The 24877-nt window shown below is 47.9% G+C and overlaps 1 protein-coding gene across 1 annotated transcript; it reads right to left on the reverse strand.

Annotated features, from left to right (window-relative positions):
• Positions 1–14143: 14143 nt before the first annotated feature.
• LOC135277010 (uncharacterized protein C9orf85-like) lies at positions 14144–17628 on the reverse strand (the record flags this gene model as incomplete). The annotated part of the gene is made up of 3 exons (XM_064382906.1): positions 14144–14235; positions 15073–15193; positions 17551–17628. Coding segments are annotated over 3 exons (291 nt in total), but the record flags the coding sequence as incomplete, so codon positions are not given.
• Positions 17629–24877: the final 7249 nt, after the last annotated feature.

Here is a 24877-nt window from a genome sequence, read left to right on the forward strand (position 1 = left end):
GTCTGAGAACATGCTCACACACAGAGCCACCAAGCCCGACTCTGAATCACACTCCAGAGCCGAACAGGCATCTTCAAAGGCCAGTCTGCTGGGTTTCCAGCAGGACACGACTGTGGGCTGGGCACCAGCATGGAAAAATTGACTGGGTGCTGTTGTCAAATGTGGCAATGGTTTCAAGGACAATTTCCTCCTGAAGAGCCGCTTCTGTGATTTCATTTCACATTGTGTTGCCATTCCATGGGGGCTCATGTGAAGTCGGGCTTCCAACATCCTCGGTCGGGCGGGGAGGACTTGTAGGCTGACTCCCATGGGTCCACGGCTGCACCCAATAGTGATGGCTCTGCGGAATGGAGCCGTGTTGGGGGATGGGGACAGCGGCACAGAGAGCAAGAGCACGGCATGGCAGTGGGTCTCGTTCTGCTGAATGGCACCTGTCCTCTTCCTTCTCAGGAAGTGCAGATCCACAATCAGCCCATGCAGAGCGAGCTGCCTACTCCTCACACAGCGGCATGGGCTCTTTATAAAAAGACCCAGTGGAGGAACAAACTCTGGTGCCGTCTGACAATGGAATATCCAGTGTGAAGAAATGAGCTATCGAGCCATGAGAAGACGTGGAGGAAATTTACATGCATATGGCTAAGTGAGAGAGTTCAGCCTGAAAAGGTTACTTGCTGTGGGAATCCAAGTCCGTGAGATTTTGGAAGAAGTAAAAGTATAGAGACAGAAAAAAGATCTGTGGTTGCCGGGGCTTGGGGGCAATGCGGGGATGGGGGGTGGGATAGGTTGGAGCCCAGAAGCTTTTTACAGCAGTGAATCTACTCCCTATGATACTATAACAGTGGACACATGCCATTATACATTTGTCCAAACCCATAAGATGTACACCATAAAGTGAACTCTAATGCAAAGTAAGAATTTTGGTCAGGTGTTGTGGCTCATGCCTGGAATCCCAACACTTTGGGAGGCTGAAGCAGGTGGAGTGCTTGAGACCAGACATTTGAGACTGGCATGGACAACAGGGCAAAACCCCGTCTCTACAAAAGTATAAAAATTAGGTGTGGTGGCACACATGTGTGGTCTGAGCTACTCGGGAGGCTGAGGCAGCAGGATTACTCGAGCCTGGGAAGTGAAGGTTGCAGTGAGCCAAGATCATGCCACTACACTCCAGCCTGGGCAACAGAGAGAAACCTTGTCTCAAAACAAAAACAAAAACAAAAATGTATGGGACTGGTGTGGTGGCTCACACCTGTAATCTCAGCACTTTGGGAGGCCAAGGCGGGTGGATCACCTGAGGTCAGGAGTTCGAGACCAGACTGACCAATATGGTGAAACCCCATCTCTACTACAAATACAAAAATTAGCCGGGCGTGGTGGTGGCACCTGTAGTCCCAGCTACTCGGGAGGCTGAGGCAGGAGAATAATTTGAATCTGGGAAGCAGAGGTTGCAGTGAACGGTGATCATGCCACTGCACTACAGCCTGGGTGACAGAGTGAAGCTCCATCTCAAAGAAAGAAAAAAGGATTTATATCAAAAACCCTCCCTAATCACCCCATCTAAAGATTTCTTTTTGAAATTTCTACCAGTGAGCCTTTTTGCTTCCTCCATAATAGCTTCGGAGATCTGATCCTGTTTTATTTGACTGCTTGTTTGTTTTATTTGGTTACTTACCATTTTGCCATTCTCCCTCCATTCAAGGTAAGCTCCACAAGGAGTGGTGGAGGGTGGGAGGTTCTGTCTGGTTCAATGATGCCTCCCCAGTGCCTTTAAGTATGTCTGGCGCACACTAGGCATTCAATAAATGACTGACAGATGGGATGAATGAATGAACGCACATTTATGGACATCTACTGCATTGATTGGAGTTCAGTGTAGAAATAAAAACCATCTTAGTCCTTTTCAGCTGAAGGTGTTCTCGCGCACAATGTGGAACTAGGAAATTTGTGAAAGGGCCAGTGATCAACCACCAAAGGCTAATTTCCATTGTGCCAGCCCACCTTACCCGCGACTCCCACACCCTGTCGCAAGGACACCCAGAAAGACAGCCTTCCCCACAGTGCCTTGGCTGTCTTGCTGCACCCTGTCTCCTGCAGGGGCTGCCGCTGCACACACTCTCCATGCTGGTTAAGCATCAGCACTGCAAGCCAGATGGGCTGGGGCTGGAGTGACAACCCTGTTGTTTACTTGTTTGACCAAACTCAGATTTTTTTTTAACTTGCAAAATGGGGGTAAATATAGGATTGACCCAACAGGGTTGGTCTTGGGAGTATGAAATAAGATAATGCCTGTCAAGTGCCTGAGCTGATGCCTGACCAAGGAGAGCACTGGCCAGATGCAGTGAACACCTATCATCCCCTTCTGTGCCAGGCCCGGATCCCAGTAGTAAGCAGGAGAGATTGGGATCCTGCCCTCAGGGAGCTCCCACCCTTGTTGGAGCCACACATGTTAATCTAATCAATAGGGCACAGGGGCAGAGGGGTGACCAGTGTAGGGGGCACAGCCACTTTAGCAAAGGTAGTGAGGGAAGAACGTGCCACGTGAACTGAAGCGGAACCACATGGGCGGGAGGCAGCAGGTGCAGATCTGAGGAGGCTGTTCCAGGCAGGGGAACAGCACATGCAAAGTCCCCAAAGCAGGAAGCAGAGAGTTCAAGGAGAAAACAGTAACTACCAAACGGAGCTCACTCTCGACAGCCACTGTCATTAATACTGCAGCAGAGCAAAGCATCTGTTTCCCCACATTTTACCCCTCCTTCTCCACTCCTTTCTGTTCTAAGATTTATGTGTTGCCAGATTTCCGTGTGATTTATAAAAAGCCTCACCATGTAACCGCTGAGATTCTGCATTAGTTACCTATTGATGCATAAGAAATTGCCACAAAACTTAGTGGCTTTAAACAACAATGAACGTTTATTATCTTTCACAGTTTTTCTGGGTCAGGAATTTGGTAGGAACTTAGCTGGGTGGATCTAGCCCAGGATGTCTCCTATGGCTTCAGTCACACTGACAGCCAAGATTACTGTCATCTAAGGGTTCTCCTAGGGCTGGAGGATCCATTTCTAAATGGTGCTGGCTGTTGGCAGGGGGCCTCAGTATCTTTCTATGTGGGCATCTCCACAGAGATGCTTGAGTGTTCTCACAACATGGCTTCCACTTTTCCCACAGCAAATGAGCCAAGATAACAAGCAGAAGATGTGATGCCTTTTATAACTGAGTCTGGGAAGTCACGCACTCCCACAGTATTCTACTGGTCACTAGGCTGGCCATGATCCCTCGTGGGAGAGACTACACTGAGGTGAGAAGCCCAGGATGCAAGGCTGCTCTGGAGGCACCATGGGGGCTGGCTACCAAGGGCATTCACCCCATCAGATGGGCTGAGTTAATTTTCTCCCCACTTGAGCCAGAATCAATCAATAACGTTGATCAGTGACAAAATCCTCAGCAGCATCCCCAGCCAGGGAAGTGGCAGCTTGTTTAGGATTTGATACTTTTTCCTTGTTTATCTCACTTCAAGCGGTTTTCCTTGCGTTGTGATAAGTTTGCTGCTCAAGTCTCACCCTCTGTCTGAGCCAACCTGAGAGACCAGTGCAAACAGATTCAGTCCCTGAGACAACAAGATAGAAATTCGTAATTAAAGTGGGAAGTAAAGGAAATGAGTCTATCTGGCAAAAGGCTGTAAAGTAATTCTGCTGCCAGACACAAAATCTGCCATGGGAAAACAGATGGGAATAATAAGTAAATATAACCAGTGCCAAGGAGAACCAGGAAAGGCAACTTAGAGCTATTTAAATAATTTTTTCATTTCTTTTTTTAATCAAGGCTCTTCAGATGCCAAAGCAAGTAGTGGGAGTGTGAACTTTTCGTCAGCCTCGACTGCATGTGCAGACACAGTCAGAAACAGGGCGTGACCACTGGAGATCGTGTTTGGGAATCAGTCATGGTTTCCCAATTGATGGGCACGGTTGGCAGTTCACACAAGGACTTGGAATTCTCATGACCTGACGCTTCTTTGTGTTGTGTGATTCTGTGCACGAAGTTGACCGGGTTTCTGCCTTTGCTATTTAAACACCTTTGCTGTGGCCCACAGAGGAGAAGTAATTTGGTGTTTGTGACCAAAGATAAATGTTTTTTAAAAATAGCAGTGTCCGAGTTAGTTAGACCTCACTAGAGGCAAATATACCTGAGATCATGAGAACTAGGATCAACTTTGCAGTGTACAAAAAGAGTTTCCTGGCCAGGCGCGGTGGCTCATGCCTGTAATCCCAGTACTTTGGGAGGCCAAGGTGGGTGGATCACCTGAGGTCAGGAGTTAGAGACCAACCTGGCCAACATGGTGAAACCTCGTCTCTACTAAAAATACAAAAATTAGCCAGCATTGGTGGCACACACTTAATACCAGTTACTCAGGAGGCTGAGGCAAAAGAATGGCTTGAACCCGGGAGGCGGAGGTTGCAGTGAGCTGAGATCGTGCCACTGCACTCCAGCCAGGGAGACAGAGTGAGACTCCATTTCCAAAAGCATTTTTTTCCCTGAGAAGACATGGTTTAATTTTAGCAGCACATGCAGCACATACTACTGTGTTCAGTAGGCAGTGATTGTCGTGACTCAATGAGCTGCATTGAGAATATTTACCGTTTTGGCCTCCATTATAAGGTAAACCCCATTCGGCCCTGAAGGAGAAGGTACAAGCAGTTAGAGTGCACTGGAAGCTCCTTAACTTCGTCCAAAAAATGTGGGTGTAGGGGAGGGTCTCTGGTGGAACTGACATTTAAGCAAAAAAAAAAAAAATGGGTTAGGGTCAGCAGGGAAGGGAGACGAGACTGATCTTCCCCATTGCAGGGGTGAGGAGTCCGTAGAACTTGCACCCCAGCTCTGCCTTCTGACATATGATTCCAGTTTTCCCCAACAACAGTCACAGTCCTCGCCACACCACTGAGTCACACTTAGGTACTCACTGTTCACACGTGGCAGAGAACAAGTTTCTATTTGAAAAGCTACTGTGTGACATGCCCAGTACCTAGCACTTTCTCAACCCATCATCCTAATAAGAGCAATGCCCCGTCCCCCACTGCCACCACCCTGATAATAAGGAGTAACTGATATCTGAGTCCTGACTCTGCTAGTCTCCAGATCTCAGTGTCTAAGCGACTAACTCACCATTTTTTTTTTTTTTTTTTTTTTGAGATGGAGTCTCGCTCTGTTGCCAGGCTGGAGTGCAGTGGCATGATCTCGGCTCACTCCAACCTCTGCCTCCCAGGTTCTAGTGATTCCCCTGCCTCAGCCTCTCGAGTAGCTGAGACTACAGGCATGCACCACTATGCCTGGCTAATTTTTTTAGTATCTTAGTAGAGATGGGGTTTCACCATGTTGGTCAGACTAGTCTCAAACTCCTGACCTCATGATCCACCTGCCTTACTGGGAGTACAGGCGTGAGCCACCGTGCCTGGCCATGACTAACTCACTTAATCCTCACCAACACCCTGTGCGGCAGGTGGTACCACTTCCCCATTTTACAGATGAGGACACTGAGGCCTAGAAAGGTTAGACAGCTTACCCAAAGCTGCATCTGCATTAAACAGCAGGGCTGAGGCAGTCCCTTTGGGAGGTAGTTCACCGCGGAGACAGCCCCGTTTCAGTACTTCCTCTCCTGTGTCCTCCAGAGATGTAGCCCTCTTGACTGTCCAAATGAAACTCCTTTGAAGAGCACCTTCAGGAGCTAGGTAGGGTATTCAATAGGCCACATGTTTGGTGGGTCACTTAGAACACCTATCTCTGTATCTATAGGTCTCTGCGGACACCCGGTAAGTAACTTTCCCAGGAATAGCACCTTTTGGAAAGTGCCCTTCAGATGTCCTTGCACACAGGCTTGACAATGATCTACACGCATGGTTATTTGTTGCAGCATGACTTTGGAAAGCGAGGGTATGACCACACCCCAAATGGCCATCAATATGCTTAAATTAGGTGACATAAATTATAGGACATCTGCATTGTACGATACTGTACTATTCGGAATAACAAGGACATCCTCTAGGTACTGATTCAAAAAGCCTGCTGAGATACATCGGGCACAAAAGTCAGATGCAGAATAGAACGTATACCATGTGACACTTTGTGCTCTGGAGAAATGGAAGAGAAACGTGCATGTCTGTAAGAAGCGTGGGTGATCTTGGGGGCGCACCTCAGAACTTAGCAACAGGGGCTTGTCTCTAGGGAAGGGAGCAGAGAAGCTTGGGGGCTCAGGGGCTGGAGAAAGCTTATGTTTCCCCGTATAACCTTTTGCATCACACTTGAGGTTTTATCAGGTGCGTGCATATATATGCATATAAAAAGATAAAACACAGCAACAGCTGGAGGGGCTAAGAGAGATGTGTCTGGAAAGAAAGGTGGTGGGGGAGGGAATGTTCCTTCTGAGAGTACATCTCAAATGCAGGTGTGGGCTTTTGATGCCCCACTTCCCAAGAGGCGACCGCCTTCCTTCTGATCACGCGTGTCCTGCTATTCCCCTCAGGAGTTCCCTCCGCTGGCAGGTCCTGGCCTACATTGAGATGACATACGTGTCCTCAGAGGCTGCTGGCCCGTCCGTGCTTGTCCACCAGAGCCCTCTGTTGCCCCGAGGCCCCCGGGAAGGGTCAGCACTCACTGTGATTACAGTTCCCGTCTGCACTGGTGTCCACAGCCATTAAAAAAAACATCCCCAGCGGCTGCCGCCCTTGCAGCTGAGCACACTCTGTTGAGGGGGGACACAGGGCTCTGTTACCCCGCATGACACCTCAATTTGGGACAAAGTCTCAACATTCCCTGCGGCCAGCCCCCGTCTGGCTGCAGATGTCCTTTGCAGCGGACCTTCCTCCCCACCCACATTGCTGCTCTCCAGGGAGGGGCACACAGTTTTTCAAAAGGAGATGTTAAGATAGAAGTGCAAGAACATCACTTCCAGGGAAGACAAGGCCCCACCAGGTGTGCCCAGACAGACAGGTCCCGTGGGGACACAGAGCTGGGAAATGAACAATTGCCCTCCACGAATGGGTCCAGCTGCTGAGACACCAGGCCATTGCTCCTTCTCCTGCTGGACTCAGCTCCAGCTTATGTGGCCACATTCCTCCTAGTTCGTTATCTCTTGGGACTCGGCGATCCCTACAAAGGCTGGCCAATGTGCTGAGAGCTTTCCAGACATTCTGTCTACGTACCCATGAAATAACCATAAGAGGTAGACGGTGTTGAACCAACGTTTTCCAAGAAAGCAGAGAACTTGACCAAAGCCACAGAGGTGTGGGTTGAGGGGGTGGAGCCAGGGTTTGAATCTAGGTCTGGCAGTCACCACCCCAGCCTTGTGATCACTATGGGCCCAAGAGCCCCTTCCTGCTCAGTCCAGATGCACGGTCCAAGCTCGGTACAGGGCTCCAGGCAGCCACCAATGAGCAACGGGACAGTCAGCTCCAAGAGGGAGGGTCACGATCTGGCTTAGGGCAACAGCTGCCCTGGCACCTCCCACAATGTGTGGCACTGAGTGGGAATTCAAGAAATACTTATGGAGGGAGGAAAAGGGGGAGGGAAGAGGAAGAAAGAAAGAAAGAGAGAGAGAAAGAAAGAAAGAAAGGGAGGAAGGGAGGGAGAGAAAGAAAGGGAAAGCAAGAAAGAGAAAGAAAAAGAAAAAAGATAGAAAAGAAGGAGGGGAGAGAAGGAAGAAAGGAAAGAAGGAAGAAAAAGAAAGAGAGAAAGAAAAAAGAAAGAAAGGAAGGAAGGAAAGGAAGGAAAGAAGGAAGGAAGGAAAAGAAGGAAAGAAAGAAAGAAAAGAGAAAGAGTAAACAGAAGGAAGGAAGGGAGGGAAAGAAGGGAAGGAGGGTGGAAGGAAGGAAAGGAGGAAAGGGAGGAGGGCGAGGAAGGAGTATTTCCCCTAGTGAAATGAGCACAGTAGTGAAGTACCACTTTGGGCGCAGGGCTGTGAGAGTGGAGTGCCTCTTCCACACCCTCCCCTTCTGTGAACTGGGTCCTAGAAGATTTCGTAGCCACATGATGGGGCCTGGGACCCTGAGTCCCTGCACCAGGAACATCTATCGAGGCTGTTACATGGCTGCGAAATGAACTGCATTGGGTTGGAGCCATCACACAGCAGGGCAGCCCACCCTGACTCATGGAGCAGGAGGGGAAGAAGCTCCTTGCCCCCTGGGTTCCCAGGTGCCGCTCAGCAGCTCCGGGCTCTGAACCAGTGAGCTGGTGTCTACCCCACAGATGGCTCCATTTTCTTCCCAGCTGAGCACGGATGGACAGTCTGCATGGGGCGGGCAACAGCATGGCTGAGTTAATGGGTTCTTGGGTGGAGCTTTCAGAGGGACACAGGCCACTGTTGAACTCAAGTTCTTTTTGAAAACTAGCCTAGCAAACTTTTTGGCACCAGGGACCATTTTGTGGAAGACAATTTTTCCTCAGAGGCAGGGAGGGGAGGGCGGAGGGTGATGATAGTTTTGGGATGGAGCTGTTTCCCCTTAGATTATTAGGCACTCGTTGGAGTCTCATGAGGAGCACACAGCCTAGACCCAACGCGTGCACAGTTCACATTAAGGTCCGCGCTGTTATGAGAGTCTAAGGCCACTGCGGATCTAGCTGGAGGTGAAGCTCAGGCGGTGATGCTCGCTTGCCCACCACTCACCTGCTGCATGGCCGGCTCCTACGAGGGCACGGAGCGGTATTGGTCTTCAGCCCAGGGGCTGGGGACCCGCTCTAGCCCCATCTGACAGTAATATTGTTCCAACTGGTCTTTAGTACACTGCAGTTTCCTTTTGAAAATAACCATTTGCCAAGGGACAAGCGTTCCTCTTTAGAGGCAGAAACCTATCAGGAGCTATTTTAGGTCAGGTTCCCTGGGAGCAAGGCAAGTAGTTTTTTGGGGTGCTCTCAGAACAACCTCTAAGGGAGAGAAGGAAGCAGGAGAGGGAGAGGAAGAGGCCAAGCACAGCTGTGGCTCAGCTGGACTCTACCCTCAGCCTGACCCACGGGGAGCTCTGGGTATGAATGGCCACATGTGGTGTCTTCCCACCTTGAGGCATGGGAGCAGGCTTTTGTATCCCCATCAGGTCATTGATGCTCAGGAGAAAAAGCATGCCTCTCTACCCAGGCATCTCTGGGCAAACTGTGTCCACCCTGAACGATAATTGTCTTAGGAAGGTTGCATGTGACGCCCTTATCCACAGGGCCTAGAGCTGTGGGGGATGCATGTGAGGCCTACAGGGGGTCTGGGCAGGGAACGTACAGCGTCTGCTCTCGGGCCTAACTGCGGGCAGCTGCGGAGCGCCGTGGGGACGGGAGGAAGAGAATGCAGTGAGCCGGTCTATGCTGGCCAGACGCTTGCTGGACACTCCATGCTATTTCATTTGACCCTCACTGTTCCAAAGGAAGCTTCTACCGTTGTTATCATTCCATTCTACAGATGTGGATACTGAGTCTTAGAAAGATAAAAAAGATTTTCCTAAGGTCCTTTTCTAGAGGTTTGAAGGGGCAGAGCAGGAATTTGAACTCAGGCCGATCTGACTCTGGATCTGTTATCACTGCAGAGCTCTGTCTCCCCAGTGCCACAGAGCAGGAGGGTGGGTCTCCATGGGGCCAGAGCAGAGCAAGGCAAGGTCTCTTAGCGTCTTGATGCTTCCATACCAGAGTTGACCTGGCCTTAGACCAGGCTTGGCACCAACCAGGAAAGCTGCTGGCAGAGACGCTGGTCTGGCCAGAGACTCCACGTAGGTGTTGCAGACAGGGCGGGGTGTGTGGTCCAGCAGCCCAGCTCCTCTCACTGGGGATCCTCAGCTACAGCTGCCTTACAGGTTGTGAAGTCATCACTTCTTGTTCAGAGGCTGCTCAGTCTCCTGGTTTCCTGATTTTGTAAAATAAACAGTCCTGGGCTGCTACAGGCTTCATTTGGAATGCCTGGTCTTCCTGGAGTGGTGGAGGATGAGAGTATGTTTAGGACACTGTGAGAAATTCACTGACCAAACTGGTCTCCCCTAAACTACAAAGTGTAGTGCTGAGAGTGTGCTCCCAAGGAAGCTACGCTAGCAGACTCTCAAGCTAGACTACCTGGGCTCAAATCCCGGCTCGGAGCAGCCACATGGCCTGGGGCAAGTCACTGAGCCTCCCTGAGCCTGTGATTAATCACAGGCCCTTCCTTGTGGAGTTTTTTCAAGAGTTAATTGAGATAATCCATGGAAAGTGCTTAGCGCTTATTAATTTTTATAATCATGATTTTAAAAAGTAATTCTCATTGCATGTAATTCAACAAGCTTTCTGGAAGGCCTTCTCTTAAAGAATCTCCCAGTCTTGTGAGAGAGACAGGTCACTGGAAAAATCTATGAAATTTGGCTATAGCCAAAAGGACACCCCCTCCTTTGTCAAAGTACTTTACAGATGTTATTTCATTATGTCCTGGCCTCCATGGGTTCTGAAGAGATGTTAGCAGTAATTAGCATGTCATGGGCTGTCTTTCCTCTGGCTGATTTTAGGATCTTCATGTTTGACTATGATGTGCCTAATTATTGTTGTTGTTTGAATCCTTCTTGGGGTTCACGGATCTTCTTGAATCTGTAAATGTATGTCTTTCATCAGATTTGCAACATTTCAGACATTGTTCATGAAAAGTTTTTTTGCCCTATTTTCTATCTCCTCTCCTTCTAGGTCTAGAAGAATGAGTGTTAACACCTTTCTATAGTGTCCCACAGGTTTGCAGAGACTCTAGTTCAAATTTTTCAAATGCTTTTTCTGTTTTCAGGTTGGATCATTTCTATTTATTTATCATCAAAATGAACGATTCTTCTGCCATTACCAATCTTGTTGTCAAGCTCCTCCAGTGAATTTTTAAAAATTCAGATATTTTTTATTTCTGGAATTTCTATTTGGTTCTTTTTTCATAGTTGTTGTTTTTCTGCTGAGATTTATCACTTATTTATTACATGCATACTGTCATTTATAATACTTGAGCATAAGGCTGGCATAAAATCCTTGTCTGGGTTGAGCATGGTGGCTCATGCCTGTAATCCCAGCACTTTGGGAGGCTGAGGCCGCTGGATCACCTGAGGTCAGGAGTTTGAGACCAGCATGGCCAACATGGTGAAACTCTATCTCTACTAAAAATACAAAAATTCAAAAATTAGCAAGGCATGGTGGTGGGTATCTGTAATCCCAGCTACTTGAGGGGCTGAGACAGAAGAATTGCTTGAACCTAGGAAGTGGAGGTTACAGTGAGCTGAGAATCGCACCATGGCACTCCAGCCTGGGCAACAGAGCTCGACTCCATCTCAAAAAAATAGAAAATAAAAACAAAACAAAATAAAACAAAAAATACCTTGTCTGGTCATTTCCAATATTCCAGGTCATCATGAGATTGTTTTCCATCAGTTGCCTTTTTTCTTAAGTATGGGTCACATTTACCTGCTTTCTTTTGAAGGCCTACTAATTTTTAATTGCATTCTAAATACTGTGAATTGTATATGTAGAGATTCCAGATTCTGCTGTGTTCCTCTGAAGAATATTGGTTTTGTTTTAAAGCATATAGTTAACTTGGCAAGACTCAAACCATAAAATCAATTGCCTCTGTATTGAGCTCTGGCTAAAATATCTGTTAAGTTCTTTTACTTTGCTGGATTTCTTGGAATCTGACTGTCAATTGTTTCAGGGGTTAGCTAGAGACCAGAGCAAATTTTATAAAAATGAGTTAGGGCTCCTTCTCTCTGCTTCTCTCTGTTTTGGAATTCCTCCTTCCTTTGAAGTAGTTTGAGAATATGATTGTCTCAAATTCCAGCCTGTGGTTCTTTAACTCAGTGAGACTGTGCTTGCAAGCTAATATAATCCTAGCAATAACCCTCTGGAGTGGGCATTATTATTACTGTTGTTTCATTAGCTTATTTCACAAATAAGACTCAGAGAGACTAGGTGGCTTGTCCAGGGTCACAAAGCTAGAAAAGAATTGGGGGCTGGGCACAGTGGCTCACACCTGTAATTCCAGCACTGTGGGAGGCCAAGGCAGGTGAATCGCTTGAGCCCTGGAGTTTGAAACCAGCCTGGTCGACATGGCGAAACTCTGTCTCTACAAAAAATACAAAAATTAGCCAGGTATAGTCGTGCTTGCCTATAGTCCCAGCTACTCTGGAGGCTGAGGTGGGAGGATTGCTTAAGCCCGGGAGGTCAAGACTGCAGTGAGCCGTGATTGCGCCACTGCACTGCAGCCTGGGTGACAGAGTGAGACCCTGTCTCAAACAACAACAACAACAAGAATTGGGGCCAAGTGCGGTGGCTCACGCCTGTAATCCCAGCACTTTGGGAGGCCGAGGTGGGTGGACCACCTGAGGTCAAGAGTTCGAGAGCAGCCTGGCCAACATGGAGAAACCCTATCTCTACTAAAAATACAAAATTAGGTGGACTTAGTGGCACATGCCTGTAATCCCAGCTACTTCGGAGGCTGAGGCAGGAGAATCACTTAAACCCAGGAGATAGATGTTGCGGTTAGCCAAGAAGACATCATTGCACTCCAGCCTGGGCAACAAGAGCGAAACTCTATCTCAAAAAAAGAATTGGGAGTTGAACTCAGGCTAATTTTACCACTGTGCTTTATTGGCTCTTCAAACAAGACCCAGCATATCATAAGTTAAGGAATATATTAATTCTAAGTCTGAGCTAAGGTACCTGCTGCCTTAAAAACTGACATGGTAGGAAGACACTCTCCTGCACTATGAAATAAAAAAGAAGAAAAATGTTTAACGAGAGATTTTCATTCTACTCAACACTGTGTTTATGCCGTGTGACTTCAAACCCCTTAAGGCAAACACTCACCCCGAAGACCCTTAGAACAGGAGGTTCAAACTAGACCCCACGAACACAGAACCCAATCCAGCCTTCCGCCAGCTTTTACCGAACATCGCTACGCCTGTTTGTTTCTGGATTGTCTGTGGTCTGTGGTTGCTGCCACAATAGCAGAATTGAGCAGTTGCATGGGACATAGCTATACTAAAAATGTTATTTATGGTTTATCTGACATTCAGATCTAACCGGCTTCCTGTATTTTCTTTGACAACACTACCAGGGAGTGACTTCCCAGGCAGACAGAGGAAGAGTCCTGCAGCGATTTAGGACAGCCAGACGTTTTCATGAGGGTGGACCAGGAAATCACAGACCAAAGAGAAGTCTTCGAATGCCTGGCCACAGATAGCTTTCAGGCAGGACATTCTCCCCGCACCTGAACAAAGGTGAGTCTCTGTTTTCTAGGAGAGCACCGTAAAGTCTGAACTTGGCATCCAGGGTCTGCAGTTGCAAGGCAGCTGGGAAATAGATACATATTTTAATGTTTTGATTGTTGTGGTCTTTTGTTTTGCTTGGGTGGCTCACGAGCTGAGGAGGTCTGGTTTTCCCACCCAAGCTCTTTTTGCGGTTGTTTTCGTTTCTGGGTCCCACTGCCTCATCCTCTCTGGCTCTCGCTGTCTTTCTCTTTTACATTGTGTGCTCAGGGAAGGGTTCAGGAGATCCAATGCCTTCTGACAGGTGACAAGACAGAACGAACAGCACAGTGGGTTTGGGGCCATAATCCAAGTGGCAGAAAGAGGAGCCATGAGGCTTAGAAGGAAACAAAACAGAGTCTGCTGCCAAGGAGGCCCCAAAGCAGGGGAGGCCCTGGGAGGCCCCAAAACCAGGCATTGCAGCTCTCCTTGGGTTTTTAAAATAACTATTAGGGGCATCATTCTCAGGTACGGGGCTTCATGGCTGAGTGGAACCAACACCAGCTTCTAAATGTGCCTGAACAGGCAGGATCCACCTCTCCCATCGGCTGCTTTGGGAGCCTGGGTTTTGTCGTCTCCTCCCAGGAATAATGGGCATACCTGCCCCAGGCGGCTGCTGTAAGGACTCAAAGAACAGGGACAGCTGGCTCAGTACTTACTATGCAGAACCCAAGGCTTAGAGAGGCCAGGTGACTTGCTCGAGGTCACACAGCTGATGCAAAGCAGAGCTAGGACTGGGACCCAAGTGGGGCAGGCCCCCCCACCACCAACCCCTTGCTCACTATTCTGTTCTCAGAAATCTTGGTTATTCTTTTTTGCCGGGTGTGTTGGCTTAAGCCTGTAATACCAGCACTTTGGAAGGCTGAGGCAGGCAGATCACCTGAGGTCAGGAATTAAAGACCACCCTGGCCAACATGGTGAAATCCCATCTCTACTAAAAATACAAAAATTATCCAGGTGTGGTGGTGGATGCCCATAATCCCAGCTTCTCAGGCATAAGACTGGCTTGAACCCGGGAGGTGAAGTTTGCAGTGAGCTGAGGTCACACCACTACACTCCAGCCTGGGCAACAGAGCAAGACTCTGTCAAAAAAAAAAAAAAAAAAAAAAAAAGAAACAAAGAAAGAAAAAAAGAAAAAAAAAAAAAAAAGAAGAGAAGAGAAGAGAAATCTTACTTATTTTTAACCTTTTAGGCTCTCCATCTGCTCTGCTCTGAAATCCTCTGATCAAATCTCAGGATTCAGCACCCAATTCTGAGTTTCCACTGGTACACTGGATCTGGCTTTGGGAGGGGACTAGTTTATGGTACCCTGTCATAGGCATGGAGAGACACACAGAGGGGCTGTGGGTAAAGGTTGAGCCAGCCCCTCGAATACAGGAGGTGCTCAGAGGCGCTTAGCTGGAGTTGGGAGCACTGTGTCTCACTCAGCTCAGGTCTGCTTGGCACTGAGCAATCTGTAATGCTCCTCTATCCTCACCGCTATGTAATGCAGTCAGCAGCAGGAATGGAAACTACCTAACAGACTCTCAGTAAATGGTAGCTTAAACACGTCCAAGGTCCGAGGGCTTCCCTCCCTGTATCTGCTGCCACTTGTAAGGGGCAGGGGTGGGGCTGCTGCAGTATATTCTGCTGCTTCGAGACACAGGCACACAGAACTCAGAGAAGTTCCCAGGGCTCTTCCCCCTCCTCGGCTCTCCAGGGCCCTCCCCAGAACCGGAGAACCCCTTATTTTGCAACTCAGGGAAAAAGACAGACTTTTCTTTTTTTGTCTTTGGATTATTCATGTCTCTCCTTTTTAGGTCATATAGAGTATCTTCCCGACGTTGCCGTGGCATTTGTAAACTGTCTTTGCGCCGGTGGGAGTGTAGCAGTGAGGATGACCAGAGGCCGCTCTCGTCGCCATCTTGGTTTTGGCGGGTTTTGGCTGACTGCCTTGCTGCAGCCTGTTACATCAGCAAGGTCTTTATGACCTGTATTTTGTGCTGACCTCCTACCTCATCCTGTGACTTAGAATCCCCTAACCATCTGGGAAGGCAGACCAGTAGGTCTCAGCCTCATTTTACCCAGCTCCTATTCGAGATGGAGTTACTCTGGTTCACAGGCCTCTGACAAGGTGATCCTCCCACCTCAGCCTCCTGAGTAGCTGGTAATACAGGCACGTGGAGGCACATGTCATCTCCACGCCCAGATAATGTTGTGTATTTTTTGTAGAGATGGAATCTTGCCATGTTGTCCAAGCTGGTCTCGAACTCCTGGCCTCAAGTGATCTGGCCATTTCAACCTCCCAAAATGCTGAGATTAAGGTGTGGGCCACTGTGCTGGGCCCCATCGGCTTCAGCCCATTTGCCAGTACTTTCTGTTGGTCACATCTTCAAAATGCATCCAGAATTTGTGCCTCTCATTCCCTCCATCATTGGTGCCCCTCTTGAAGCTACCATCACCTCTCATCTGCACCCCAGAGCCTCTTGCTGGTCTCCTGGGGCCCGTCCTTCTCCCACATGCCCTCCTTGTGCAGCAACACTGGTGAGTCTCTCAAGCTGGGCGGATCCTGCCAGGCACCTGTCACAACCTCCAGCGGCTTCCCCTACTCAGGGAACAAATTGCTTGTCCCTGCCTTCCTGCATCGGCACCTTCTCCAGCCTCGTGGACTGCTCTCACCTCTGACCCCAGCTCCAGCCTCCGACCTTGAACCTGACAACCCTGATCTGTTCCCAAATACCCACACGGCTCTCTCCTTCCCTCTTATCACCCTCCACCCGCAAAGAAGCATGCTGTGACAGCTGCACCTGAAATCGTGCACACAACGCCCCGTCATTCTTCTCAACTGTAGTTTCCCGACTTGCTTTTCCTAATAGTAGCTCACTGTCATCTACTGAAGCATCAGGGGCGACACATATGAACTTGTTTACTATGTCATTTACTCTCATCAGCCCATATAATAGCTGAGAAAACTCCGGCCTGGAGAGGTCAGACAGTTTGAGGAGGGTCCTCCACCACCCGGCATTGGGCCACAGCGTCTGAGCTGTGATCCACTGAACACAAAGTCCTTCCCGACATTATCTTCTAGGTCCATCTGTGGGCTGCCTTCTGCGACCAGGAGGGGACTTTGTCGGTTTTCGGCTGCAGTTCCGTAGGTGCAGTGCCTGGTGCACAGGAGGAGCTCCCGAGTGTTTGTTGAATGACTGGCAGATGCCACGTGAAGGGAATGACACTCACTCATTCATTTCACCCTTAAAACAACCCTCTGGGAGAGGTGCACTTAGAGCTCCATTTTATTTTATTTATTTATTTAGAGGCAGAGTTTTGCTCTTGTCACCCAGGCTGGAGTGCAATGGCCTGATCTCGGCTCACTGCAACCTCTGCCACCTGGGTTCAAGCGATTCTCCTGTCTCAACCTCCCAAGTAGCTGGGATTACAGGTGCTCACAACCACACCCAGCTAATTTTTGTATTTTTAGTAGAGACAGGGTTTCACCATGTTAGTCAGGCTGGTCTCAAACTCCTGACCTCAGGTGACCCACTCCCAAAATGCTGGGATTACAGGCATGAGCCACCGTGCCCAACCATAGCTCCATTTTGTAGTCAAGGAAATGGAGGCTGAGGGTGGTCGTGTTTGCCATGTGAGTGGTCGTTGGGGTTAGGGTAGAATTGCTTGGTGAGATTCCTGATTTAGGCTCTGAACCAGCAAGCTGCCCATAGGCCTGGGGTCAGGATGCAGAGGTGGACAGTATGACTTCAGTCCCTGCCCTCACGGAGCTCCCGGTCGGGAGCGGCTGTGGACACGAAGCAAACCGTCTTAGAGTCGAGAGTGTTGAAACTCAAACTGAAAGAAATGGCCTGAACGAAGGGCACATGGGCCCTGGAAGGGTGAGCTTCGGCAGCTGAGCTAGACCAGGGGGTCCCTGCGGTCAGCACATAGGCAGCAGGGACAGGCTGTGCAAAGATCCTGCAGCAAGAATGGGAGATGTGGGTGGCTCAGGAAGGGGACCAGTGTGTCAGAGGCGTGGGAACCAGAACAACGCCACGTTGAATAGGAGCTGGGGCAAATGAGGCTGAGACCTACGGGGCTGCATTTCCAGATGGTTAAAGCAGTCTAAGTCACAGGATGAGCTATGAGTTTGGCATATAATAAAACAGGCTGCAGGCCAGGCGCGGTGGCTCACGCCTGTAATCCCAGCACTTTGAGAGGAGATAGATGGATCACGAGGTATGGTGAAACCCCATCCCCACTGAAAATACAAAAATTAGCTGGGCGTGGTGGTGGGTGCCTGTAGTCCCAGCTACTCAGGAAGCCAGGAGGCTGAGGCAGGAGAATCGCTTGAACCCAAGAGGCGGAGGTTGCAGTGAGCCAAGATTGCGCCACTGCACTCCAGCCTGGGCAACAGAGCGAGACTCTGTCTCAAAAAATAATAATAATAAATAAACAAACAAACAAACCAGACTACAGTAAAGAAGCTGGCCAAATTCCACCAAAACCAAGGTGGCAAAAAGAGTGACCTCAGTCGTCCTCACTGCTACACTCCCACCAGCGCCATGACAGTTTACCAATGGCATGACAATGTCAGCAAGTTACCCTATATGGCCTAAAAAGGGAAAGCATGAATAATCCGCCCGCTTGTTTAGCATATCATCAAGAAATAACCATAAAAATGGGCAACCAGCAGCCCTCAGGGCTGCTCTGTCTATGGAGAAGCCGTTCTTTAGTTTTTTTACTTTCTAATAAACTTGCTTTCACTTTACGGACTCGTCCTGAATTCTTTCTTGCGTCAGATCCAAGAACCCTGTCTGGGGGTCTGGATCGGAGCCCCTTTCCTGTAAAACAACTGAGCCCAGGAGGTTGAGGCTGCAGTGAGCCAGCCACTGCACTCCACCTGAGTGACCGAGCAAGACCCTGTCTACTAAAATAAATAAATTAATTAAAAGCCTGTTGAAAAGTCAATGGCCATGCTAAGATTTTTGACCAACTGGGTAAAAATGGAGCCATTTATCTAAACATGGATGAAGTGCAGGGTGACTGTGTATCAGTGGTACTTACTGAATTATTTTATTATAAGGATTGTGGCAGAACCATAAGGATGTTGGCCATGCTCCTTCAAGCCCCAAGCTCACTGGATAGGCTAAGTAAGAAAAAAAATCCAGCAAGAATAAGCAGAATCCATCTCACATACGGGAGGAAACCACCTTCTGTCCACACCTAAGGAAAACTGAGTTTTCTTGGCAGTCACTGAGAACTGACAGTTGTCCAAGACCAGCATCCCCATGACTTCTGACTTTTAATTTTAACACTTATTTTCACATTTGCTCAAGTTGTCCGTATTCTAAAGCAATTTGAAAAGCGATTCTTTCTCCAACCCCATTCTTGCCTCATTCCAAGGACAGACTTCAAATGGAATGGGTCACCTGGTGCCTGAAATTTTCCTATAAATGTCCCCCTCTCTGGATAGTGCTGGTCAAAAGTGGGATGTGTTTAGAAGGTGTAGAGGGATGTGGAGGTGTGTGTGAAGCTATCAGAATATTTTGCTGTATCCATTCTGTGTCCAGGTTGGTTGAACTGGTTTCGTTGCTAAATGTTTCCTAAACCACAGAACAATGAGAGGCAATTGATCATCAAAAAAACCTACCAACAACAAAAACAAAACACACAAACACACACACACACATTCACACCCTCCTCTTCCCCTCACACTGACAACAGAAAAAAAAAGCTTTTAAACAGAAAGAGAAATCTTTGTAAATGTAAATTGTACGTTGAGGCCTGGAGAGAGCGCAGGATTAGAGAGAGGAGGTCTCTACCTCAGGTTTCACTTATTGGTGTCTCTAGCTAATAAAATAGATGATACTTTCATGAGATTCCCCCAAATTGTAGACATTTCTCCTAAAACCATTAATAGTGATAATATATGATAGACAGGAGTGACTGATGCCTCACAGACGTCATAGCAGCATCACCTTTGATGACCATTTCCTGCCAGCCAAAGCTGGCACCCTTGGCCTGTGTTGGCTTCAAGGCTCCCAACAGCCCTGGGAGGAAGCTGCTTTTGTGTTCACCTGCTTAGGCACCTGTCAGGGCGAGAATCTTGCCTCCCCTGCTGTGTGCATTGCTCTCAAAATCTACTCTAAGTGCCCCAGCCCGTTTGCTAGCATGGAAAGCCTCTTCCCAGAACCTTCACATCATGTCTTAAAGTTCAAAACTCATCTCCCATCATTTATAATCATTTGGCAAATTTCATTTAAAAAGAAAATCCATTTAATGAAATATTTCCGTTTAAATACCAGCACATTAGATTTACAAAAATGTGAATCCATTTAATGAAATATTTCTATTTAAATACCAGCACATTAGATTTACAAAAATGTGCTCATCTTGAATATACTTAAGCAAAAATCAATAAAGGTTAAGAGCATCGCAGCGACAGAAAGCCACATAATTCCTTTTGTAATTGAATAGTACCATTGGAGTGTGGGGAGAAGTCAACACTGGTGTTTTTACCATATCCTTTCAAATGGTGTGTGAAATTCAACCACTGGGCTGTGATAGCCACATAAGATTCAAATTTGACTAATTAGGTGAATTGTGCAATTTTCCATTTTTTAATAGGAAAGGAGGATGGCGAGGCAATTTTGAGAGGGTTGGGCTGAGAGCGGTGGGGGGAGTGTCATGTGAAGATAGCAAAGTCTTTAAAAACAATGTAATTTAAGAAAAAGGATTTAATTGGAAACTATTAGGCGACAAGCCCGCCGGTTTGAAGGACAAGATTAAAAATATTTCATTATTGCACACGTGACTTTGGGAATAGATGCTCAAGGCATTTATCATTTTCCTGAATAACTTACTGCCCAGCACTTTCTCCAAAGGAAAGGGGATTTATAATAAAGTATGAGGCCAAAGAAACTGCAGTTCTTTCTGGCCACAGTTTTTTTTATTTTTAATTTTTTTGAGACTGAGTCTTGCTCTATTGGCCAGACTGGAGTGCAGTGGCGTGATCTTGGCTCACTACAACCCCCGCCTCCCAGGTTCAAGCAATTTTCCTGCCTCAGCCTCGGGCGTAGCTGGGATGACAGGCTCCCGCCACCATGGCCAGCTAATTTTTGTATTTTTTAGTAGAGACGGGGTTTCACCATGTTGGCCAGGCTGGTCTCGAACTCCTGACATCGAGTGATCTGCCTACCTCGGCCTCCCAAAATTCTGGGATTGCAAGCGTGAGCCATTGCTCTTGGCCTCTGGCCACTCTTATTTAATTCTGCCCCCGTGGTAATGGATATCTGTCTTTAATTCTGAACATCAATCTCCCCTCTTCCTTATGAGCACCTTCGATGCTCTTGGGGAAACCACACCTTCTCCATGCTTAGCCCTGTAGTTTCAGTCGGGATGTGTCACCTGGCCTGCCTCAGGGCAGACTGATTGTCTACCCAGCTTGCATGTTCCCTGGGCCCAGAGGCTGGCTCAGTGAATAGGCTTATTGCCAAATCCACTACAAAAAGATATGGAAAATAAATAATGTCTCCTTGCTCCCTCAACTGAGAGGGTCTAGAAGCAATGTCACCTTGGTATCAGCAAGTACACCTAGGCCAGTCATGGTGGCTCATGCCTATAATCCTAGCACTTTGGGAGGCCAAGACAGGCAGATTGCTTGAGTTCAGGAGTTCAAGATCAGCCTTGGCAACATGGCAAAACCCTGTCTCTACCAAAATATAAAAAATAAGCCAAGTGTCGTGGTGCCCACTTGGGGTCCCAGCCACTGGGGAGGCTGAGGTGGGAGAATCTCCTGAGCCTGGGAAACGGAGGTTACAGTAAGTCGAGATGGCACTGCTGTACTCTAGCCTGGGTGACAGAGTGAGATCCAATCTCACAACAAAACAAGTACACCTAGAGCCTGGATCTTACAATGAAGGAAACTGGGGCTCCTTGGAGAAATGTCGGATCCCAGGACTGGGGCAGAAAATATGCAACATAAGCCTACAGCATCTTCTAGTTCCAGAAGGTGAGAAATGCTAAAGCAAGCAACCCCAAATCACGGGGTCATGGCCGCAGGGCACAGGAGCCACCTGAAAGAGCTCCCAGGGGTCAAAGCTAGAGCAGTTTGAGCAGGAAAGTAAAGGAGCGTTAGATTATAACCCAGAGTTCAAAATAAATATTTATGCTCCATGCCGATACAAGTAATTTATTAAATAAATAGGGGCCAGGCGCAGTGGCTCATGCCTGTAATCTCAGCACTTTGGGAGGCCAAGGTGGGCAGATCACCTGAGGTTGGGAGTTTGAGACCAGCCTGACCAACATGGAGAATCTCTGTCACTACTAAAAATAAAATTAGCTGGGTGTGGTGGCACATGCCTGTAATCCCAGCTACTCGGAAGGCTGAGGCAGGAGAATTGCGTGAACCTGGGAGGCGGAGGCTGTGGTGAGCAGAGTTCGCGCCATTGCACTCCAGCCGGGGCAACAAGAGCAAAACTCGATCTCAAATAATAAATAAATAGGAGGAAGTAGACAACTCTCTCATGCAGAAATATTCCAGATAATTTATGGAGATGCTTCACCTTCAATGGGGAAGTATAGCTCCCACTTCTGAGGTGTGGCCTGCATGTAGGGACTTCCTTCAAAGGGTCCAGGGGAAAGAGTAACTGCACAGCAGAGAACCCTGACGAACCCCACCCAGCCAGGAGACAAAGTTAGTATCAACAGTGATAAGTTGTATTCAGAGTGTATATGCTTATGTAACGAGATGAGAAGGGCACTCTACCTCTGGGATCTTCCTCCCAAACACCTATAACCCCATCTATTCATGAGAAAACATCAGACAAATCTAACTGAGAGACAGTCTGAGAACCTGACCAGTCCTCCTCTGAACGATGCAGGTCATCAGAGACAAGGAGAATCTGAGCAACGGTTGCAGCCAAGTAGAGCCTGAGCGTACTGAGCGGATGATGACTAAATGTCATGCAGGGTCCTGGACAGAAAAAGGACAGTAGGTAAAGGCTAAGGAAACCGGAATCAATGTGGACTTTAGTTGACCATATTGTATCAGTGTCAGCTCATGACAAATGTACTGTGGTCATCTAAGATGTTAGTGGAAGAAACTGGCTATGAGTACACGGGAACTCTGTACTGTCTTTGAATTTTCCTGTAAATCTAAAATTATTCTGAAATTTAAAAAATATTATTTTAAAAACCCGATATGAACAAGTATTTGAGGGGAATTCTGGGCAAATAAAGCCCCTTGCATAGGATCATGTATTGCATAAGAATATGAAATTTGCAAGGGACTATGACATTTTGCCACCAAAAAGGAGAAGATGCAAGCTGCTAGCAGTTCCTAGGTATAGCTTATGATTAAGCTCACCCTGAAGAATGAAGAATGGCCAGGCGTGGTGGCTCATGCCTATAATCCCAGCACTTTGGGAGGCTGAGGCAGGTGGATCACCTGAGGTCAGGAATGTGAGTCCAACCTGGCCAACACGCTGAAACCCCATCTCTACTAAAAATACAAACATTAGCCAGATGTGGTGGCGCATGCTTGTAATCCCAGCTAAGGCTTGCAATTCCAGGAGGCTAAGGCAGGAGAATCACTTGAACCCAGGAGGCAGAGGTTACAATGAGCTGAGATTGCGCCACTGCACTCCAGCCTGGGCAACAGAGCAAGACTCCATCTCAAAAAAAAAAAAAAAAAAAAAAGAGAGCGAGAAATAGAGTTCTTATATGACCATGAGCAGCTGGATCCAGCTTTGCCCAAGATTAACATAATCCTTGACATTCTGACTCTGAACGAGTAATTCCATTATTATTTGAGTGGGTTTTCTGTCATCTGCAACATAAGGATTAATTATGCATTGTTAGAAATCATTCTCATCTCCGAACTGCTCAGTGATCCCAAATTCTGAACTCACACATTCTGTGATGTTTGAAGTGCAAATTAATCCCTGAAAAAGCCTGAGCAGTGCATGCTTTGGGGATGCTTCTCTGCCATCTCTCAGGCAGAGAGTCATGTGTTTGGGTGGAGGGCTGCAGGGACCTCTGGACTGATGGGGTGTTTGGAGTTGGACTTCAGTTCCCACCAAATAAATCTCCCTCCCCTGTTACAGGATAGTTTCTGGGACATCTTCTGACTAAGCTGGGACTTGAGTCCTTGGCTTCTCATTTTCTTCGTCTGTCGCCATTTGTTGTTTTATTTAGGGATGGCAGGGGACGCGCTGTAACTGCGGTTCAGGTTTTCATGTCTGCTGTAGGCTTCACTGGGAGATCACCTCTTCATGTCTCCACCCCACTGCTAAGAGTGGTGTTCCTACTTGTTATTTTTAAAAAGCCTTTCATGTAGATTATTTAACCTGGAGAAACTTCAGAAATGGAAGGCCATTTGTGCAAACAATCCAACATTTCTAAATTGCCCCTGCTTCCACAGGGCAAGGACTATCTCTTAATCATCTTCAGTTTTCTAGTACCCAAGCCCGTGGTTCAGTACAGCAAGTCAGTCAATGAGCGAGCCCGTAACTCCCCGTGCACAGGAGAGGAACCGAGATGCAGCCAGGCCCGATGCTGCTGTGGCCAGGATGCCGCCCAAGTCTGTCTGGCTCGAGAGCTTCTTGTTCCTCGGTCCCCCTCACCACCCCACCTGCCCCAGCACCAGCCTTCCTGTGAGCTCTTAGAGGAAGGGAGAGTCTTCGTGCCTCAGTGGCTAATGACACCCCAGATCCGTGCTAAATCTTTGAGCACAAGCTCTTAGGATGAGTGAAAAGCCAGCTTCACTGATAACCAGGACAGGAGCCACAGTGCTTTGAATGGAGCCCTCTAATCTCCTCCTTAGCTACAAAGGGAATGAGGGGTTTCTCCTAAGGCTGTCAATCAAACCGTGACAGTCTTTGTGAAAGGTGCGACCTCGAACTGCAGTCACACACCTGCCCTTTCAGCAGCTCTTTCATTTTCTTTAATTCAACTGCACAGGGTTCCAAAGGTCACCTTCTTTCACCTTCATCCCCCTAAACTCCCGATGTATCACATCCTACACTCTCACTTTGCGAGGCTGAGGCTGATGGATCACAAGGTCAGGGGATCAAGATCATCCTGGCTAACACGGTGAAACTCCTTCTCTACTAAAAGCACAAAAAATTAGCCCGGTGTGGTGGCATGCGCCTGTAGTCCCAGCTACTTGGGAGGTTGAGGCAGGAGAATCGCTTGAACTTGGGAGGTAGAGGTTGCAGTGAGCCGAGATTGTGCCACTGCACTCCAACCTGGGTGACAGAGCAAAAACTCCACCTAAAAAAAAAATTCTACACTCTGCAGTTTTTTTCCCCATTTCATTTGTTCTAAAGGTCACCTTAGCTCCGACTTTGAAGGAATTCATTCATTCATTCATCACATTTTTGTTAAGTGCCTACTCTGCATCGGGCACTGTTCTGGTACTGGGGGCATGTCTACAAAACAGGCAAGGTCTGCGTGGAGCCAGGGGTTGCCCTCTTCATGACTCAACTCTGCAAAATGCCTCCCTGATATGCAAAGACAGTGGGTCTCCTTCAATTCCAATACTTACCAGAAAAAATTTCCCCTTGTTTTGTAGTCGATTGGGCTACAAAAGGTTTAGGAGAGAGCCTTCATCTTTGGGGGTAGGCCACATAAACCCAGGTATAGACAGTTGTAGG

Source organism: Aotus nancymaae, unplaced genomic scaffold (assembly GCF_030222135.1).
Source record: "Aotus nancymaae isolate 86718 unplaced genomic scaffold, 86718_ANA_hifiasm-v0.15.2.pri h1tg000029l, whole genome shotgun sequence".
NCBI lineage: Eukaryota > Metazoa > Chordata > Mammalia > Primates > Aotidae > Aotus > Aotus nancymaae.